Genomic DNA, 19,325 nt, shown 5'->3' on the forward strand with positions numbered 1-19,325 from the left:
ATCGCGCGACCCTGCCCGTGAGCAATCTCCCAACTCATCTCTGTCTGTGATCCTGCCCGTGAGCAATCTCTCAATTCACCTCTGTCCTACATTTACTGAAGATGAATGCTGCTGCCATCTCATGTTGACATTTACAAGTTCCCACGCTCAAAAACATTAAAAAATTAACCTCCTCCCCACAGAAGATGTATCAGGTTACGAATTTCTAACATAATGCTGCTCAAAATTTACTGAAATTTAATAGTAAGCGTGGATAAATAATTATAGACAGGACGAATTGACCAGATTCAAAAATGATTTTAATGAACTCTCCTTGTAATCGTGTAAAATGCCTAGGAAAGCAAATTTGGACGACTGTCTTACCTGCAATGAGACACATTGCATCACGTGAACTGCATAATGTATCAGAAAAGTAAGTGTTTTAAGGTTATAAAAAGAAATAATGACAATTACAATGCAAGTTATATTTTATTCAGCCCAGCAACGGTCAAATTAGCATATGTTTCTTATGAATCAATGGCCGATACGGCAGAAGAAAATTCTACAGCCCCTATAATGATAATGCATGGTCTCTTTGGTTCAAAAAATAATTGGAATTCTCTTGCGAAAGTTATACATCAAAAAACAAATCGTAAGGTACATCAAACATTTTTAGAAAAATATAATCTTTTATATATCTAGTTACACCACTCGTTAATTGCCTTCACAAACCAAAGGTAATAGCAATTGATGCAAGAAATCATGGAGACTCACCACACTCATCCGAAGTTTCTTATGCTGTCATGGCAGAGGATGTAATTCATCTTCTAAAGGATTTATGCATCGATAAAGCGATACTAATCGGCCACAGCATGGGAGGATCGACAATGATGTATGTGGCACTCTTTCACCCAGAGGTGGTAGAAAAATTAGTGGTAGTTGATATGTCTCCAATTGGAACGTCACCAGAAATTGCATCAATGAAAAAAATTTTTGAATCAATGCGCTCGATAACATTAGATGGAAATTTATCATTGACGAAAGCCCGCAAAATGACGGATGAACAATTATCTAATTCCATTAGCTCACTCACGCTACGACAGGTACGTTCATATTTTAACTAACAGTTATAATATAATATTCTTCCATATTATAATAAATTTCATTTATTTTAAATATCAATTTCTAACTTTTCTCCAAAAGTTATTGGCCTTCTTTTCAAATTAATATTGATATTAAATATCAATACTACGTAAGAGGAAAATATTTTAAAACATTGATCAAGACTTATCAAAACCATTTGATTATGTTTCAGTTGAATTGTAACATTTGTGCCTTGTTTATAACTAACAAGTGATATTTAATACATTTTCTTTGTCTATATTTAAATGCTTCACGTGAAATATTACTGTTTTCAGTTTTTACTGACAAATCTTGTAGAAGCGGAAACGGGAAAATATAAATGGCGCGTCAACCTTCCAGCCCTTGAACAACACTTCGAGGCACAGATCGCCCGATTTCCCGATGTTGGACCTAGATCATTCAATGGACCAACCCTGTTCATAGGAGGATCAAATAGCGACTATATAAAAGTTAAAGACCATCCTGCTATAAAAAGACTATTTCCAGAAGCACGATTTCATTATATCGCCGGTGCTAGTCATTGGTTACATGCAGAAAAACCAGCAGAATTCCTTAACATCTTAACCTCCTTCATTAATCAAACTGACCGGTAAAACTAAAAAAAAGTGAATGTAGTGCTGGTTTCTGTATTTACTATTAAAAAATGTAATTTATACATTGTTAATAGATCTCTCTTATGGTACATCAAATGTACGTATACTTAAACATACATGTGGCATATGGATACACCATTGTCACGTATCAAATGTACATATAGAACATGTGCAAATAACGTAGTAACAATATATTGATCAATATATTAAATTAAAATTAAACTCCTAATGTTTTTACTATAGTATAAGCCCTGCAGAGCTATTCTGAAGACTGATTTTTCATAAAAAATGTAAATGCATAGTATCAACACGATACATTAAAAAATGTATTATTACATCAAATATACACAGCTCAGACCAGTATATGTATATTCATGTGATGCGAAGGTCTGGCAATATTCAGAAACTAATATCGTATTTGATCACTTTAAAATATAGATACATAATGAAATGCTGAAAAATGGTCGATTTCAATTGAAAATATAGCATACAAAGATCAATGATTTCGCTTCGTTATTTAAGGTAATTCCATTTCTCATAGGTAGATGATTTAAATAATAAAAAAATTACCTGCATTGGCACATATACTATGCCTTAACTATACACAATTTATAGTTAAAACATAATAAAAGACTAAAGTTCAAAAGAATATGTCGCTTTATTATAGATAAATCGGTGGTAATTAATAGTCGTTGGAAATGTTACATAAATAAAAAAAAAAATTAAGATTGCCAACCAGTAAACGCGCAGATGGATGATATTTATGAGATAGTCTTTCCAGGTTTTTCAGCTCTTTTCAATGTTTAATAGTTTGAGTGTACGTTGGGCACGATTTTTCAGGGCTCTACAGCTCTGATTAATACTTGCTTGTGCTTTCTTTGCTATCTCCTTGGCCATATGCATATCATCACTTAAGCCTGTGTTTACTTCAAGATTTTCAATAGATGAAAGTGTAGATTCTAGGCTATGTAACCTTTCCTCTAATAGTGTTTCGATTTGTTGCCAACTCTGCAGTGAACAAAAAAAAACGATTCATTATCAACATCGATGCCTTTAATCAGCCGATAGCTTTGATTTGGAATTCATATCCAAACTACTGAATGGTCATTCGTTAATACTAATACAGTGCAAATAATATAGCTTGGTATTCGACATATTCATTCGGCAACAAAACTTGTTCCAAAAATTGGAATTTTTGTACTTTAACGCTATATTATAACATAGACTATTGAAATGAATGTTCTTGAATAATTGTTATATAGGAAAATATCTCAATTCACGTTTACTCGGAGTTGACTCTTCGCACTCTCATCTCTTCAAACATGCCATTATTTAATCGAGAGAATAAGATTTAGAAAAATATCAACGGACTCACCTGATGCTTTTCTGGAGAAAGAGACTCGACCTTCGTGTTACGTTTTTTCTTGCCTTTCTTGAACGAGGCATCTGGTTTCACTTCTGTTGACCGCACAATGCACATGGCACTAAGCATTGCAAGAGTCTCTCCACAAGTCGAAGCTCTCAAGAGAAATTCCTTGTATGAGACTGGAGTGTCTCGGTCCGGAAGAGGTAAAGTCCTAAGACACGGAGCTTCTTTAAGGGTCTGGATACATTCCGAGTCAGGAAATGGAGAATGCGAAAAGCATTCCGCAACATGAGCAATGGTACTTAATTGTTCCGAGAAATAACTCTCACACAAACGATCCACTGAATCGAGTGGAACCAACAAAGTACGCCACTTTTCGTTCCCAGTTTTTCTTTCGAACTTCGGAAGAATCGACGGAATTTGATCCCGTTGTAGCTGCCAAAGTTCATCAGCTAAGCGTGTAAGTAATGACGTGTCGTACTCAATGGAAGCGGCTAATATTCGTAGAATCACATTTCTTGCATGAAGCAGGTATGTCATACACGTTTCAGTCTCCTTTTGCATTCGTGGATTGACATCTTCTTCTGTGATAGGCTCCCACCCAACCATAATCTGTTTTAAATATAAAACAAAGCCTTTTTAACTATGAAACAATGCAATTCTGGAAAAATGTAGGGTATAACGAACACTATACATACATCCAGGTCTCGATTGTCTCTAAGACGATCCCATTTAATCGAATCTTCCTCGGGTTGTACATGCATCGAGGTTATCGTTGATAAGAATGCGGTAGAACTGTCACATTGACATAATTCCAACAGCATTTTATCAACAGTAACCATTGCAAAATGCAACGAATTTTCAAGGCGTTCTCTCAAGTCTATAAAGTCCTGAATCCTTTCAAAACTTCCATATTTATACGCAAATGTTAGATGATCTGCACTCTGAAAACGTGGTAATTTTTAATGCTGAAACTGTTGAAAGCTGGTAATTCTTTATCTCAAATATACATACATCTCTATAATTGGTTACATAAAACTTAGCAGCCTGATCGTATGTAAAACAAGCTTGCGATAAATATCCAAGTGGCGCAAGAAGTGGCGCATGCAAGTAGCCTAAAGAGTCTATCTGGATCTGTTTTGTATCCAATAGTATAAATATATGGTCCGCTGCTTCTATTAGTCCAACCTCTAAATACATACGAATCAACAAGATCTTTACATAATAATTAGTAGGACTTGATAACAAAACATGCTCCAACAGTGCTATGGATCTGTAAAAATATTATTAAATATTTTCAGCAATTTCACCACATTTTTAAAGGATTTCAATGTAAATTTTACACCTACCTGTACAAATTTGAGGTATCATCGGTCTCAACCCATAATTGATATAACAGGTGACATGCTAAAAGTGCGTAAGGATCAGCAGGTGAAAAATCAGTAGGTAGCCTTTCATGAATTGGACATAATTCACTTCCTTTTTCATATAGCTCGCAAAAGCGTTTCATCAATTCTTTTCTCCGTTTTACATCGGCGACAGGTGGGTGATGCATTCCGCAAATACGTTTCAATTGTTCCAAATGAATGTGCCTGTGCATTTGAGGCACATCTTTAGGATATCCATCCTGTTCCACCCCTATGTCATTTCCTATCTATGAAAATAATGAAAAATTAGAAACCATGACATATTACCCTAATTTTGCTTAATGCAAAAATACATGTTCACTTAATATAACTGCTATACATTTCTTACGAACCCTCTCAAGAAGTTTCAGTTTCTCTTTATCATTCAAAAGGCCCAAATATAATTTTAAATCTGCAACAACACATGGTTTCTCCCCAAATAATTTAAAATAGTCACACATTTGATCTATTGGGTGCGTTAATCCCTCCAACATATTTGTTTGACAATTCTTTTGTAAACGCAAAAATAATTCTAAACAGGCAAGAAAAGGAGCCCTTAATTTCTTTCCAGTAGATTGACACATGCTATGAAAGAACTCCAAACATTGATTTACAGACTGAATCTTCAAAGCAGCAGTCAAGTAATATAAATAAGATTTCCAGTTGTCTGGGCTGTAAATAGAATGACAAGATACAAATCAGTTGGGTTCATAGAAATCTTAAGTATAGTCATAAAAATATAAAGATCTTATTTAGCATTATTACTGGTCTTCTTATATTACTTATTGAAATTATATAAATATTTAATATGGTAATTAAACCATTGATACTTACTCAGAGTTTAATTGCTCTGTCGCGGTAGTTACAGCCTCCTCATATCTTTGTAACTTTATATACAGATCTATTTTTAACATTACGTTATAAGATACTAGGGAACCAAGTGGACCTTCCAAAACCGTTACTGCCTCTTCGTACTTTTCTTGAAGTCGTAAGATCATCAAATAGAGTTCTACTTCCTGCTCAGCTTCCATATTTCCACCATTTACTAATTTTAATATCTGTTTTTCAATAAAATAACATTAAAATCTCAAGTCAATTTTAAAAGTTAGCTAAAATAGTACAACTAACCATTTTTTCTGCAAGTGGTAGTATAACATTCTTAGCTAACTTCTTGTCCGCTTGCATAGCTTGCATGACTGTACTCATAACGGCCCAACAATGATATGGATTTTTATTCCTCAATTTATATAAAACTAACGCTGTTTCTTTTTGTTTCTTGAAATCCCCAAGTCGAACATAAGACATAAAAAGATGCGTAAGAAGTTCTTCATTATTAGGATCTGCTTTTACCGCAGCCTCGTACATTTCACTGATTTTATTTGCTATAAATAAACACTGAACTATAAAGTATGCTAATATTTTCTTTCTATTAAAAATCTTTTACTTTTCAATTAATGATAGCAAAGATATAAGTTACGACATGCAATACTACATTGCAATGAGAAAATGTCAAATCTTAATCAATCGCTCGATATGAAAGATCTATCAAAATGATCACATAAACAGATTGTAGTAACTTACGCTGCTGCACCTCCTTATAGTACACGCTCATAGCTTGTAAAGTAATATCTTCGCATGGTACTTCGGAGCACACCTTGTCTACGATTACCTGACATACGTTCTTCTTTCCAAGACGAAGTAAGGCCAGAGCTTTAAGTACCCTGGCACACTGATTCGAAGACTGCTTTTTAAGGACCTTCTCGGCTTCTTGAAGAGCCTTTTTGTTGTTTCCATTATCCAACCAGTCTGAAAATTTGAAAGATACATACTACAATTATATAACCTCTTTATCGTACAACCGCTATCTACAATATGAATTGTCCGTATTTCTATCTTGCTCCGTTGACTTTACTTTCTCCGTTTCGATTGATATTCTAATGAATCTACCGTAAATCGATCGTAATCGACGTTCTTTAATCGCGCTGTCGGCATGGTTTCTACACGCCATGTTACTTTTTGTTGTTATCCCCAGCTATTTCAACCACACCAGGCACCGCTTCCGCTTCGCCGCGATCCGCACGATACTCCGCGACTTGTATAAAGTTCGACGGTCACGGCCATAAACCTAAAAAGCAAAAGGCACGAAGTATGAATAAGAGCTTATGAAGCTGCTGGAAATTGGCGGAAGATGCCAACGAACGCCATTTTCTGCAGGATTGCGCATACGAAAGAGTAAGTAAAATACCCTAGCTAATTTACGCATGTGTGTATGTACATACATACACAGAGTGATTACGTACTTTTTAATAGCGAATTACTAGGTATTTTACATAATAAATTACGTGAAAACGGAACTTAACCTTCTTTACAGCCAATCAAAACCTTTCTTTCGCTTTAAATTGAAAGGATGGAATATCGACCTATGATTGATACGGATTAATATCGAAACTGATCGAAACATATCAATAGTCGGAAAAGCGTAATCGATATTATCGATAAATATACGTGGTTTATTAGAAAAAAAAAATACAAACTGAAAGTTCAAACGAAAATTATGAAAAATAAATAGTTAAAGGATTCAGGAATGAATTTGTTAGGATAGGGTCAGATGATTATGAAATGATAAAGCGTTAATTGTGTTTAACGATGACAATTATCGATAACTGTTGATAACTTATCGATCGTAGGTGGTATAAAAAGTAACGAGGAATATTTCAAGGCGTACTTGCAGTAGATTCAAATTATTTTCCAACAGTTTTCCGTTTGCTGTGGAATTGAGTAAGAAAAAACTGCGGAGCAAAGGCCACCGGTCTAGGATTTTATGTAAGTAGGATTTTTGTTACGTTGCTGACAGACTTAGATGCGCTTGTGGAATTTTCAGAGATGCAAGAGCACGTGGTGGAAGTGGTAAGAAAGTGAGGAGGATATAATGTAAATAACTGTGGCACGGCAGAGTTGATAAATTTCACTTTAGTATGCCATATACGGAAGATTACATTAAGAATAAATTAATCACAGAGCTTGGAGCTTTACATGTGGTAAGTACTTCAATGTTATTATAGTGCATATGCGAACAGGTTAAAAGTATCGGAATACTTAACCTAAAAATTACTGCGGAAACCTCACATTTTTTCAGCTGTCAGATTCCCACATTATTTTCCGAACATTAATTTAATACCAGAGTAGTATAACAAGGAACTTGCAAACCAATGAGTGGACATACAATAATCGTTATTGCAGTAGCGATACTCTTAAGATGGTGTATCACTTATCACCCGTACAGTGGGATGGACAAACCACCCATGTATGGTGATTACGAAGCGCAACGTCATTGGCAAGAAATAACATTAAATTTACCTGTAAAGCAGTGGTACACCAATTCGACAAACAATGATCTCCTATATTGGGGATTAGATTATCCACCATTAACGGCATACCATAGCCTATTATTAGGAATGATCGCTAACAAAACTAACTATAAATATGTATCTCTGCATAATTCTCGTGGTTATGAAAGCGAAGGTCATAAGTACTTCATGAGACTATCTGTTTTAATCACGGACTTAATGACCTATGTACCAGCTGCTCTGTTTTATGTTATGTATACAAATATAAAAAAATTCAAGTTTTTACAGATAAACCAACAGAATATTTTTGGTTTTGATAAATGTGATCTTATATTAGTAATAATATTATATTTTCCTGGATTGATTCTGATAGATCATGGACATTTTCAATATAACTGTGCTTCATTGGGATTTTTCATTGGTGCTGTAACAGCTATATTAAAGGATATGCCTATTGTTGGATCAATTTTATTTGTTCTGGCATTGAATTATAAGCAGATGGAGTTATATCATGCACTTCCATTTTTCTTTTATATACTCGGCTGCAACACTCCTGGAAGAAAGAAGTCATTTAAATCTTGTTTTTATACTTTAACGTGTGTTTCTTTAGCAGTAATAATAACATTTGCATTGATCTGGGTTCCTTTTACTTACGAATGTACAACCTTTATTGATGCAATTTCAAGACTATTTCCTTTTTCTAGAGGAGTGTTTGAAGATAAAGTGGCAAATATTTGGTGTGCTCTTAATGTAATCTATAAATTGCAAACAGGTTGGGCCAATGCTCAGTTAGCTAAAATTTGTCTAGCATTAACAGCAATAACCATCTTTCCAAGTTGCTTCAATTTGTACATGGAACCATGCAAAGAGAAATTTGTAGTTGCATTAATAAATTCAGCCTTAGGATTTTTCTTATTCTCATTTCAAGTTCACGAGAAAACGATTCTCCTTGTTGCTATTCCTGTTCTATTGCATTTTCATAATGATCCGTTTCCATGTTTTTGGTTCTTAATGATTTCATCTTTTAGTATGCTACCGTTGCTTATACAAGATAATTTATTTCTTGCATTCTGTGCTACTTCCTTATTTTATTTCATATCTGTAACATGGATGTATCCATCAATTCTGCTCTTTGACATGAGGAAACCTGGACATGATCATTCTCTGCAGCAAAAAGAGTCGAATCGTAAACATAAGATCGCAGTAAAACAAAAAAGTTTCCTTGAACGTGCAACTTTAAAGTTATGTGACTATTTTTTATTGAGAAGGCAATTATTCTACGCATCTATGTTAGGTACTTTACTCTTAATTTTATGCATTCGAGCTGTAAAACCTCCAGAGAGATATCCTGATCTGTTTCCATTGCTAATATCAATTTATTCTTGTTGTCACTTTGTTCTGTTTTTCTGCTATTTTAATTTCTATCAGTTTTATAAAATAGGGCAGCTTTCGATCCAAAAGGTGAAATCAAGTTAACAGAAATAATTTTGAAATTTGTGTGCGTACTCAGTGCAAATATTCGAACAATCCAGCATGGTGAAAAATTCATAATTTAAATATTAAATTTTTGTTGAAATTCATTTTGAGGTGCATTCTTAATCATGAAAATAAGAGAAATCTTGTATGTAGATAAGTTTATTTTTTAATAAACGTATGTATAAATAAAGCAGTGTATTCTTTCTGTCCTCTCTTATAGTAAACATAACTATTCTATGATATCAAGCATTCTTTAATGTCCCTTTTATAAATATAGCAAATAGTTGCACATAAAATGTGGGGAAATATTTTATTAGCTGAAAAAATAATATGAGGAATGTAATAATATTAAATATTGTAATTTCTATACATTTTCCACCCTTATCATATCGATCATACTTAAATGATTGCACTCATTAATTTCTTTAATTGTATATAAAGATTGAGTTAAAGATTTCTGCATGTTACAGGAAGTTGAAGATCAATCTGATGGTTGTGGCGCAAAGTTCTCTGTGGTGATTGTCTCTGATAAATTTGAAGGGAAACCTTTACTGCAACGGCACAGGTACTTTAAGATTGATAAACTTCGATAGTACTGCAAATATATTCTGCATACTAAAACGAAACAATTATTGTATAACAGATTATCACTTCTTTATGCAATTTCCTATTTTACATTTTATTACTCAAACCAAACAATGTGTACGATTTTAATGGATATTATAATATATTACAGACTGGTAAATTCAGTTTTGGAAGAAGAACTGAAAGAAATTCATGCGTTTTCACAACAGACGTTAACACCAGAACAGTGGAAAAAGAAGCACGCTTGATAATGATTCCTTTAGAATTTGCTAGGAAATAGTCAATGAAGGATTAAACTTCAAAATAGAGAGACGATGTTCTGACTATAAACATTACAAGCCTTTTCTATTCTCACTACTTTTGATCTTTCTACCCAGTAATTTTCATTTCTCGTAAAATATTATTAATATATTGAATAAAAAGAGAGTTAACTTGTTTATTCTAGCATTTACGGTTGTAATCTTGCGAGTGCTGTGCATGACATTTTATGACTAGTTAATTAAAAAAGAGAAACGAAAATGATTCATTTTGAGGTATCGGCACCAGGTAAAGTGATTCTTTTCGGAGAACATGCGGTAGTCTATGGAAAGACAGCTTTAGCAGCCAGCGTAGATCTGCGTACTACTGTAGACTTTAAAGAACTTCCTGAAAACGAGCAATGTATTCGCCTATCGATGCCAAAAGTATTCTTGGATTTAAGCTTACCATTGGAGCAAATCAGAAGGTTTTGCTTCAGTGATAACTCTCCTAAAGTCAATGACAGCTACGAAACATTTTACGGTAACATACAAAAGTTAGTAGAAACTATGAACATTCCCAAGGCTCCTCAGCGACAGAGTTTAGAAGCATTTTTCTATTTATTGGTTAGCATTGCCCAGAATGAAGGAATCAATGTAAAACCATTTGAGGTTAACGTCAACACTGCGTTAACAATTGGTTCAGGATTGGGCAGCTCGGCTTCCTTTGCCGTTTCTTTAGCGACTGCTTTCTTGCATTGGTCTCGTCTCCAAAAAGGCACGCCTGAAGTTTTAGATAGCACTTACTTAAAGATAATATCAAAATATGCATTGAACTGTGAAAGAATTATGCACGGCACTCCATCTGGTATAGATAACTCGGTATGTACATATGGCAGTATAATAAAATTCAAAAAAGGCGAATCTTTGGAGCCGATATATGGAGTAAAAAGTATGAGAGTACTTCTAGTAGACACGAGAGTTCAAAGAAGCACAAAAGCATTAGTGGAGCGTTTAATAGAACTTAAAAATAAATATCCTAATATTTTTGGCCCCATCTTCGATGCCATAGACAATGTCTCGAACGAAGCTCTGAATATCATTAAGAAGATGCGAAGTTTTCCTGAAAGTTCCGATGCTTTGCTTTATGCAGTGTATCAGGAATTAATGGTACGTAACAAATATTCAACTCCGTATCACTCGTAAGTGATCATTTTTATGCAATGCATTGCCTTATTTTTCAGACTCTTATTGAACTAAATCAGGGGTTATTGTCTTCGTGTCAAACATCACATCCATCATTGGATAGAATCTGTGCAGAGGCCAAGAATTATGGACTCGCAGCAAAACTGACAGGTGCTGGTGGAGGTGGATACGCTTACATCTTACTTTTGCCAGACACTCCGAGTGAAACTATTTCAAGTATTTCAAGAAAATTAATTGCCAATGGTTATCTCGTATCGTTAACTAATCTAGGGGGCCCAGGAGTGCAAATTCACCTTGATTGAAACAAAACTCTCTCGTATAAGTATTTCAAATGTAGTTTGTTTTGTTAAACAAAAGAAGGGTATTTTTGTCAGTTTTGAGATTTGTATTTGAATTGAAAGATTAGACATTTCATAATATTGCATGTTGTTTTTATTCAACAAATACAGTGAGTGACATATTTTGTGATGCATATGTTTAAATTAATGTTTTGTACATAATTTGGTCAGTACATTCTTGTTTCTACTACCTTATATGGTGAAAATGTGATTAGCTTATATAATTAAATTATATTTTATTATTTATACTATATCACAATATAAAATATCATTAATACTCAATTAAAAAGCTGTCATCTTCAGGATAAACATAATCTCTAAACAACTAAACGTGTGGAATATAATTGAGACTCAGAATTCAATATTGCACTGGCATTAAAACTTAGTACAGTTATTACTATCCTTGAAAGTATAAATTATATTTCAAATATAAAATTGACTAATTGTCTATTCCAAAACCTTTGGACAACGTTAAACAGAAATCACAATATTTTGTGTAATATTAACGTAAACTTGTAATTTGTAATATTTCCGTTTTAACATATCTTTTGAACACGTCATACTAGTATTATGATACTGTAAACGCATAGATTTTTGTTTGAAGAATATATAATATAATTGAACAAAGTATTGCATCATGTAATTCAATCAAAGATGGAACGATGTTACATTTTTAAAGCTCAAGGATATTTTTCAACCTCCGAATTCTTTGTTTCTGTATTCAAATAAGTTAAATTGTTTACATGAAGAAGAGTATCCAATATTATACATTTGTAATAAGGTCTCGTTTTAGTCAAATGTTTAAAATAACGTCTACAAAGCTAAGTAATTATCGTCATACATGGACCAGCCAGCACATTATTAATGAAAAGTAAGATGAAAATGAACGTTACTTTCCTTTTAGTAAGTCTTGATTTCATGTATAAAATGATATTAGCATTAGTAGATTATACTACTAATACTAAGGAATAAAATTCATTGCTGCGATGCTCTATTATGTCCAGCAATTAGTCATTTGCATCCACAGTAACAAAACGTGAGTAAACCTAACATCTAATATTACAATTACCGTATCGACCTCATATCTACTGCATATTATTAATGCACATACTGTGACTTTTGGAAGAGTGAGGAAGCCAAAAAAAATTATGTTAAAATCCTCAAATATTCTAGGCATTAGCCTTTCTTACGTCCACAAAATAAAAACGATCCTATAATATCGATCATCATTTTGTTTACGTTTTTGTTCCGCTCTATCTGTAAAATATCTAATTTGCTAATACTAGTGCACCGTGGAAGTGTTACATAGGGCTAGTAACGTCATTATACCGTTGAGATAATGGACCTCCATTCAATACAGTATGATTAGGACTGGTAGTACCATCAGCAGATCTAGATTCATCCGATTCCTCCAGGCGTTCCGATCCACTGTGTTTCTCCTCTAATTTAGCTTCAGCTAGCCACTCATTTATTTCATGAGTGTACATTCGCCGTTGCAGAACTTCTCTTGTTCGTGGACGAGAGCCAATAAATGCTGTCGTACCCTGTAGACAATTGAAATTGCTATCTTAAGTCAATTACGTTTACCAGCCAATATAAATATGATAAAAATTAATATTCCACAAACGAATGAATAGTATTTGTTAATAATGATCCAATTAATTCATAAATAAATAGGATCCTTACGCCAACGATTAAAAACGATCTAAGTTGGTCCAAAAACTGAAAGTCCTGAAGTAGAGATTGCAACTCGTCCCACTTTAATTCGACCTCTTCGTGCAACATCTTCTCCTCTGTGAACAAAAAATTGTACCATAAAATATCTTTCCACCAGTTATACGTGCTATTTTATATCTAATCTCCTTATAGATTTACCATCACGTTTTGTTGTTGATCTTTTATACTGTATCCTAAATCTAAAGGCTTCCAAAAAGCTAGAGACCACAATAGTCAGTACGATCATAGTAACCAAATAAAATATCATAAAGTATCCTCGAGTATACAAGCCTACAGTGGCTGCATAAGCGTTCATGAGTATAAACCAATTATTTACAACGGTTAATTCAAAGAGGGTCATACAACTCGCAGCGAGATTGTCAAACGTATTCAAGTAGTAATACCCCAATGTATTGCTTCCATTCACAGAATACTTATAAAAATCTTCGACTGTCGTGTTTCTAAAAAGAAAAACAAATATATATATTTTGTACAAATAAGACATACATACAATAAAGGAAAAAGTGAAAATAGAGCCGAGCCACAGAATACGTACTTGCAACAGTTTCGCATATCGTAGCCTGCGAACAATTCCATTCCGATAATGGCAAAAAAGTAATATAAAACGAGCATAACGATTGCAGTCGAGCACATTAACGGCGTTAAAATGACTAATGTACCGAAGACATCTCGGTATCGTTTTTTCAATTTAAATAATCTCAGGAGTCTTAGTGGTCTGAAGACTACCAGAAACGTGGCGTTCGGGAACAACGTTAAACCACATGCTGCCACTAAAGTCATAATTGACGTTCCCATGTCGAAAAGATTCCAACCAGAGCTCAGGTAACGTCTTATACCAAGGCCTAATAATTTAGTCAATGCCTCAGCTACGAACACTGAAAATAAGACCAAAGCCTTTTAATGTAATGGACTGATATGAAATAATCAAATAAGCGAGGTTTACTCTTATTGCAAGAGTGTGCCCATTTGCATAGAATTAATATTTTTTACACCAATAAGAATATACTAAAAAAAAAAAAACTTACGTCCTCCAAAAAGTAGGGTATCCCAACATGCAGCAAACATGTGTACGGACTCCTGCACGCTTTCGTTAGGCTGCACGAGTCTCGCTAGCATTGAAATTCCGTTACCAATAATCGCAGTATCTGTAAAAAATTTGTTTCTTTCACATTTACCATTTCTTCGATACTGTCATATCTTACGTACAAACTATCACTTCGAAGTACGGCCACGAGATCGCGGTATGAGCAGCTGTACACAGCATTTGCAAAGGATGCCACGCAGCGTGATACCACGGTACACTCGAATATTGCAATTCCCATCGAAGAGTAGTGGCATCGTAGACCGATGAGAATTCTTCAGTAGTGAGGACCCCATTGCCCGATGCATTCATGTGCCGAAACATCAGAATGACATCCAAAGTAGCTGTAAGTTTTGTATGCCTGCATTCATACTTCATCTCTCAGATATAAAATATAAATAATAACAAAGGAAACGTACATTTATGCGGTGCATAATATCGCATGAGGCCTTCAAACTGACGAAATCTCATTTTGTCAGGATTTTGCTTAGAAACTAACAACTTGAAAGCATGCTGGCAGGCCTTCCTCTTATGAAGAAGCAACTTTTTAAATTTATCCCGCTCCGCGGACGTGAAAGTTTCATTTACCACGGCCAGCATCAAGTTCATCATCACGTAGAGCATTGTACTTAAATAAGATACGAAGTAGATCGCATACCATTTGTTCCTCGAAAAAGACGGCATCATGACATCTGGGAAACTAGATACAGGATTAATTAACTTTTGTGCAGACCTTCATTCCTTGATTCATGTTTCCTCGTAATAAGTATAATCTGTACGTTTGTGCACCACGAGAATATATAAACACTACTTGTGTCACTCACTTCGCAGTAGTAAGCAGAACGAACAAGCTCACAAAGCTGTCTTGTAGGGTACGAAAGTTCCTGTTCATTTCACTGAACATGTAATAGCCCAAAACCATGTACGTAAGCATGAAAAATAAAAGAAGTCCCAGCATATCAAGGATTGGTGGCAGAGTTTGTAATATCTGTCGGATGAATCTTCTGACTCCTCCACAATATTTTGTGTCTACTAGAAAAATAGGCCTTAGTGCACGAGTTACTCTAAAGTGGGAAGATTGTCGAGCTAGTACTATCATGGCCTCGACAAACATAATTGCTAGGGTAATGCACTGTAACAAAGAAACATCTGTTAATTACCCGTTAATATCATATCCATGATAGACATAACGGCTTTTAATGATATATTCACTGTTATTACAAGAAATAATCTATAAAAATTTCTTAAATAATATTTATGATATATAACAATAGAATTTAAAAACAGGTTTGATAAAATACGTTTTGAAAGACAGTCAAAAACCATTTGAAATATCGAATGGGGTTCAGAACAGAGGTTCATTATTGATACAATCTTATATCACGAACGATTCAAACACTCCAGTAAATCAACTTTGAGCTGGATTAGTCTGGGATCCAGTAATCTGATGTCTACCCGACACGTGTAGCGTATTGCATAATGAATGTAATACTCAGCTGACAGAACCAATGTCAAGTTAAAATTGAATGAAAGATTTATTATCTGTGTTACCAAATGTAATTTATACTCGTTGAAATATCAAATATGTGCCTTTAACATCGTAACCTAGTAGAATGTAAATGAAATTCAAATCTTTTACCTTAAGCATAGTACGTTTATGCTTTAAAATAGTTCCCCATCCTATCCATCTCAATTTTAGCGCTAATTCAACGCCAATTGTAATCAGAGCAAATAACTCTATGGATCCGTGCGCCCATACCGGCAACTAAAAAAATGATATCATCAAAAAATAGTAGGCAAATAGTAGTACGATAATTTAGAGAGGCAAATGTATAGCAGAACTTAAATGTAATATATGGAGCAACAAAAGTGTTATACTTTTGACGCTTGTATAACTTGTTACGTGTTTTTTTAAGAGTCACTGTGGTGAATTGTATCAACTTTCACAAAACGTTAAAACAATGTTTAGCAACAAGTCGGAATCATTCACTAGTAATATTAGTTAAAAAGGAACAAAACACGCCTTTTCAGAGATAAAGGTTTAAGTAATATGAATGTAAGTATCGGATATTTGACAAGTACTAGAAAATGCAATTTCAATTATTATACGTATATTGAAATACTGAAAACAGAAAAATGTACACTAACATATGGATTTTTCTGACCATCGTGTAGTTGAAATCATGCATCATCAAAATCCTATATTTGTTAAAAATCGAAGAGGGAAACTTACTTTTTTATTTGTTTTTCTTTATGTTCTGCTAATTTTTACAAATGCAACATCGGACGACTTACAATCAATCTGCTGAAGAGTGGACTCACGTTCGGATCTTACCGAGTGAATATGTATTGAATTTTAAACACTGTAATTTGACATTGATACATTGATGATAATTATGTTCAGGTTCGAATTGAATACATGATCAATTTATAGAAAGTGATATAGTGTTAGCGAAAAGAGTGATCACCTGATAATTATTAAAATTTTAAACAATTAAATGAAAACACACATTTGGGAAAAATTCTTAGCTCATACACTCAGCTGTAAATATATTATGCTTTGCGATATAAAATTTACCTGAAATAACGGAATGGCTGGCTCTTCCACAAGGGCTAATGCCAAAAGAATAAGAGACGTTAATAAGTCAAGGCCGTAATACCAATTATTATGCACTAAAAGGTATGCTGGTAAATCCTCAGGATGTCGGGGATGAGAATCGAATTTCTCGTTGTTTCTTCCTTCCTGTAGCAAAGTATTGTATAAAATAAATATATACATTATTTTATAAAACCGGTATACGTACTTCTAAAAAAATTGCTGCCTCGTGATAATTCATTTCCCAATGCATGTCTGCATCCAAAACCGCTGCATGTCTTGCAAGAGCAGCACTCTCCGACAAAGCTGCTTCAGTCCCCCTCAAAGTGATTCGATAGCCTGCATCATTTGGTACATCGAGGTTTCCATTTGGTGACGTCCTTACATGTCTGTCTGAGGAAGGGCAAGACAACATAGACCCATATTCTAGAAAAAATTAAAAGCACGCATAGGGCAATGAAATAAGCATGCATAGGAGCGACGTGCAATCCATTAGTGCTTTATCAAATTAGCAGGCAATTTTCGGCTTAGATAACCATCAAGGTTTCTGATAATTTCTTATTCAAAATTACCATGGAACAGACACAAGTAGAAAATATCAGTAATATTTGGACATGTGTTAGAAATGTTAAGCAAACGAAGATGTAAGTAAGAAGTACATTTAAAATGTGTGTTATTTTAAAGAGCACAAAAAAATTATTTACAGTGTAGGTACAAAAACTTTGTGGTATGACTAACATTACTACTACTAGATCACATATTTCTATTTGTTAACTACCATGTACCGTTAAAGCGATATAAAATGAAATAGCTGGTAATATTCCTACTGATCTTATTTTAAGAATATTATCTGGCTTTCTTATAACGAGGAAATAGGTCATGTCTGTATTGAGAGTCATGATACACAGTAATAACAGTGTAAAACGTCAAAGAATCACTATGAAATATATTTTACAAATATACATATCATCCTCAAACAGTAATTTATGATGCGAGTGGAAGAATCAATTTTAATATAAATATATCACTCAGTGGTTTTTGTATCAAAAGGCTGAGTCTAATATATTTGCATCGAGTAATGTAATGCTTAAATGCTTTAATCATAAGTTATCACATGAGTAGATTAACAAATCAACTGACTAGTTACAAAGTACACGTGCTACTTACGGACCAAATGAAAAATTTGATTTTTTACCTTGATCGCATGAACATAAATTCGTATGCAATTTCTGCTTTATCTAAAATAGAGCATTTGTACCAATAAACTGTTTAATGTTAACATAAATAAATCACGTATAGGAGTACAATAAGATGTTACTATAGACATTTGCCTCTTATCTACCGCAGTGTTTCACACTGTGGAGATATTTACTCCCGTATTATGAATGTTTTATCAATCGTGGGTACAACCCATCTGACTCATATAAAAGCAAACTTTGTATGCACTTTTATTCATCAAATTAGATTTGGAACTACTTTAACTTCGTTACATCTAATCCAATGTTATCCAGCTTAATTCACCTTTAATCGAGAGTATCCAATTGAAACGGTATCCACACCATCGAACAAAGCTTGCTTAATTTAATTACTACTAACATTTATTGCAACTAACAATTTTACATATACCACTACTATTTATTTCTCTCTAATGCAAAACGCATTGGCCAGAAAGTCCTGCGCTTACTTCCGGAGCTTGAAAGTTGCTCTCAAAAAAACTCACTGGGACTGGACGACCCATAGTCTTCGTGGGCTAAATCGAGAGCCGCATCTTCGGTGAAACGCTGGTAACCTCTGACAAGTCCGTGATTGTTGGGCGAAGTCATGTCGTAGCACAATTGGGCGACGACGGTGTCAGAGTTGCAAATTAAAGTTGCACCTTACGGCTCGAACACATCACATCCATCATGGAGTACGGACGAAGTCCGTCTGCATCAGTCTGCATCACCGGAATAGTACGCACGCATGGATGCATCGGCACTCGCGTTCTATATCGCCACATTCACACTTTTAGCGTGTATTAACCTGTATACGTCATTCGAGTAAAAGACCTAATAGACACTACAAGGGGTACTCAGGATGAGGTTAGGATCGTCGTCAGGTATCCTCTATGCTTCACTCGCATAAGACCCTCTTCGTCGCACTTATTCGAGGTATAGGAGCGAGAGAGATAAAGTGGTCTCCCAGAGGTTGGAGTGGAGTTACGCATGAGGCATGCGAAAGTAGACCGTCAACGTCA

The 19,325-nt window shown here is 34.4% G+C and overlaps 6 protein-coding genes across 8 annotated transcripts; 4 read left to right on the forward strand and 2 right to left on the reverse strand.

Moving 5' to 3' along the window:
• The first annotated feature begins 44 nt into the window (after nt 1-44).
• Nucleotides 45-1,937, forward strand: LOC105703364 (protein ABHD11). The gene is made up of 4 exons (XM_012431721.1): nt 45-412; nt 477-636; nt 717-1,082; nt 1,398-1,937. The coding sequence occupies exons 1-4, from the start codon at nt 294-296 to the stop codon at nt 1,713-1,715; spliced, it is 963 nt and encodes a 320-aa protein (XP_012287144.1). The 5' UTR covers nt 45-293; the 3' UTR covers nt 1,716-1,937.
• A 417-nt stretch (nt 1,938-2,354) lies between these two features.
• Nucleotides 2,355-6,653, reverse strand: LOC105703363 (N-alpha-acetyltransferase 25, NatB auxiliary subunit). The gene is made up of 10 exons (XM_012431720.2): nt 6,435-6,653; nt 6,069-6,293; nt 5,616-5,869; nt 5,322-5,545; nt 4,841-5,159; nt 4,431-4,735; nt 4,096-4,354; nt 3,780-4,025; nt 3,091-3,693; nt 2,355-2,723 (listed from the first exon to the last, which is right to left on the reverse strand). The coding sequence occupies exons 1-10, from the start codon at nt 6,493-6,495 to the stop codon at nt 2,502-2,504; spliced, it is 2,718 nt and encodes a 905-aa protein (XP_012287143.1). The 5' UTR covers nt 6,496-6,653; the 3' UTR covers nt 2,355-2,501.
• Nucleotides 6,654-7,390: 737 nt separating this feature from the next.
• LOC111673837 (dolichyl pyrophosphate Man9GlcNAc2 alpha-1,3-glucosyltransferase) lies at nt 7,391-9,436 on the forward strand. Its single transcript, XM_012431687.2, has 2 exons — nt 7,391-7,525; nt 7,624-9,436. The coding sequence occupies exon 2, from the start codon at nt 7,697-7,699 to the stop codon at nt 9,308-9,310; it is 1,614 nt and encodes a 537-aa protein (XP_012287110.1). The 5' UTR covers nt 7,391-7,525; nt 7,624-7,696; the 3' UTR covers nt 9,311-9,436.
• On the forward strand, nt 7,392-10,185 carry LOC105703350 (bolA-like protein 2). Its single transcript, XM_023432973.1, has 3 exons — nt 7,392-7,525; nt 9,781-9,875; nt 10,047-10,185. The coding sequence occupies exons 1-3, from the start codon at nt 7,463-7,465 to the stop codon at nt 10,141-10,143; spliced, it is 255 nt and encodes an 84-aa protein (XP_023288741.1). The 5' UTR covers nt 7,392-7,462; the 3' UTR covers nt 10,144-10,185.
• Nucleotides 10,186-10,393: 208 nt separating this feature from the next.
• Nucleotides 10,394-11,756, forward strand: LOC105703351 (mevalonate kinase). Its single transcript, XM_012431690.2, has 2 exons — nt 10,394-11,301; nt 11,376-11,756. Exons 1-2 carry the CDS (start codon nt 10,414-10,416, stop codon nt 11,637-11,639), a joined length of 1,152 nt encoding a protein of 383 aa, XP_012287113.1. The 5' UTR covers nt 10,394-10,413; the 3' UTR covers nt 11,640-11,756.
• On the reverse strand, nt 11,752-19,075 carry LOC105703349 (two pore calcium channel protein 1). Of its 3 annotated transcripts, XM_012431686.2 has the most exons (13): nt 18,810-19,075; nt 18,285-18,327; nt 17,298-17,482; nt 17,072-17,236; nt 16,133-16,258; nt 15,318-15,625; nt 14,913-15,193; nt 14,619-14,837; nt 14,438-14,557; nt 13,948-14,287; nt 13,551-13,852; nt 13,362-13,468; nt 11,752-13,219 (listed from the first exon to the last, which is right to left on the reverse strand). In XM_012431686.2, the coding sequence occupies exons 1-13, from the start codon at nt 18,825-18,827 to the stop codon at nt 12,977-12,979; spliced, it is 2,457 nt and encodes an 818-aa protein (XP_012287109.1). In that variant the 5' UTR covers nt 18,828-19,075; the 3' UTR covers nt 11,752-12,976. The 3 variants fall into 3 exon arrangements, with proteins under 3 accessions (XP_012287109.1, XP_012287107.1, XP_012287108.1); XM_012431684.2 differs by lacking the exon at nt 18,285-18,327 and having other exon boundaries at nt 17,298-17,515; XM_012431685.2 differs by lacking the exon at nt 18,285-18,327 and having other exon boundaries at nt 18,810-19,074.
• Nucleotides 19,076-19,325: the final 250 nt, after the last annotated feature.

This window comes from Orussus abietinus, unplaced genomic scaffold (assembly GCF_000612105.2).
Source record: "Orussus abietinus isolate OABI.00-Male unplaced genomic scaffold, Oabi_2.0 scaffold527, whole genome shotgun sequence".
Classification (NCBI taxonomy): Eukaryota; Metazoa; Arthropoda; class Insecta; order Hymenoptera; family Orussidae; genus Orussus; species Orussus abietinus.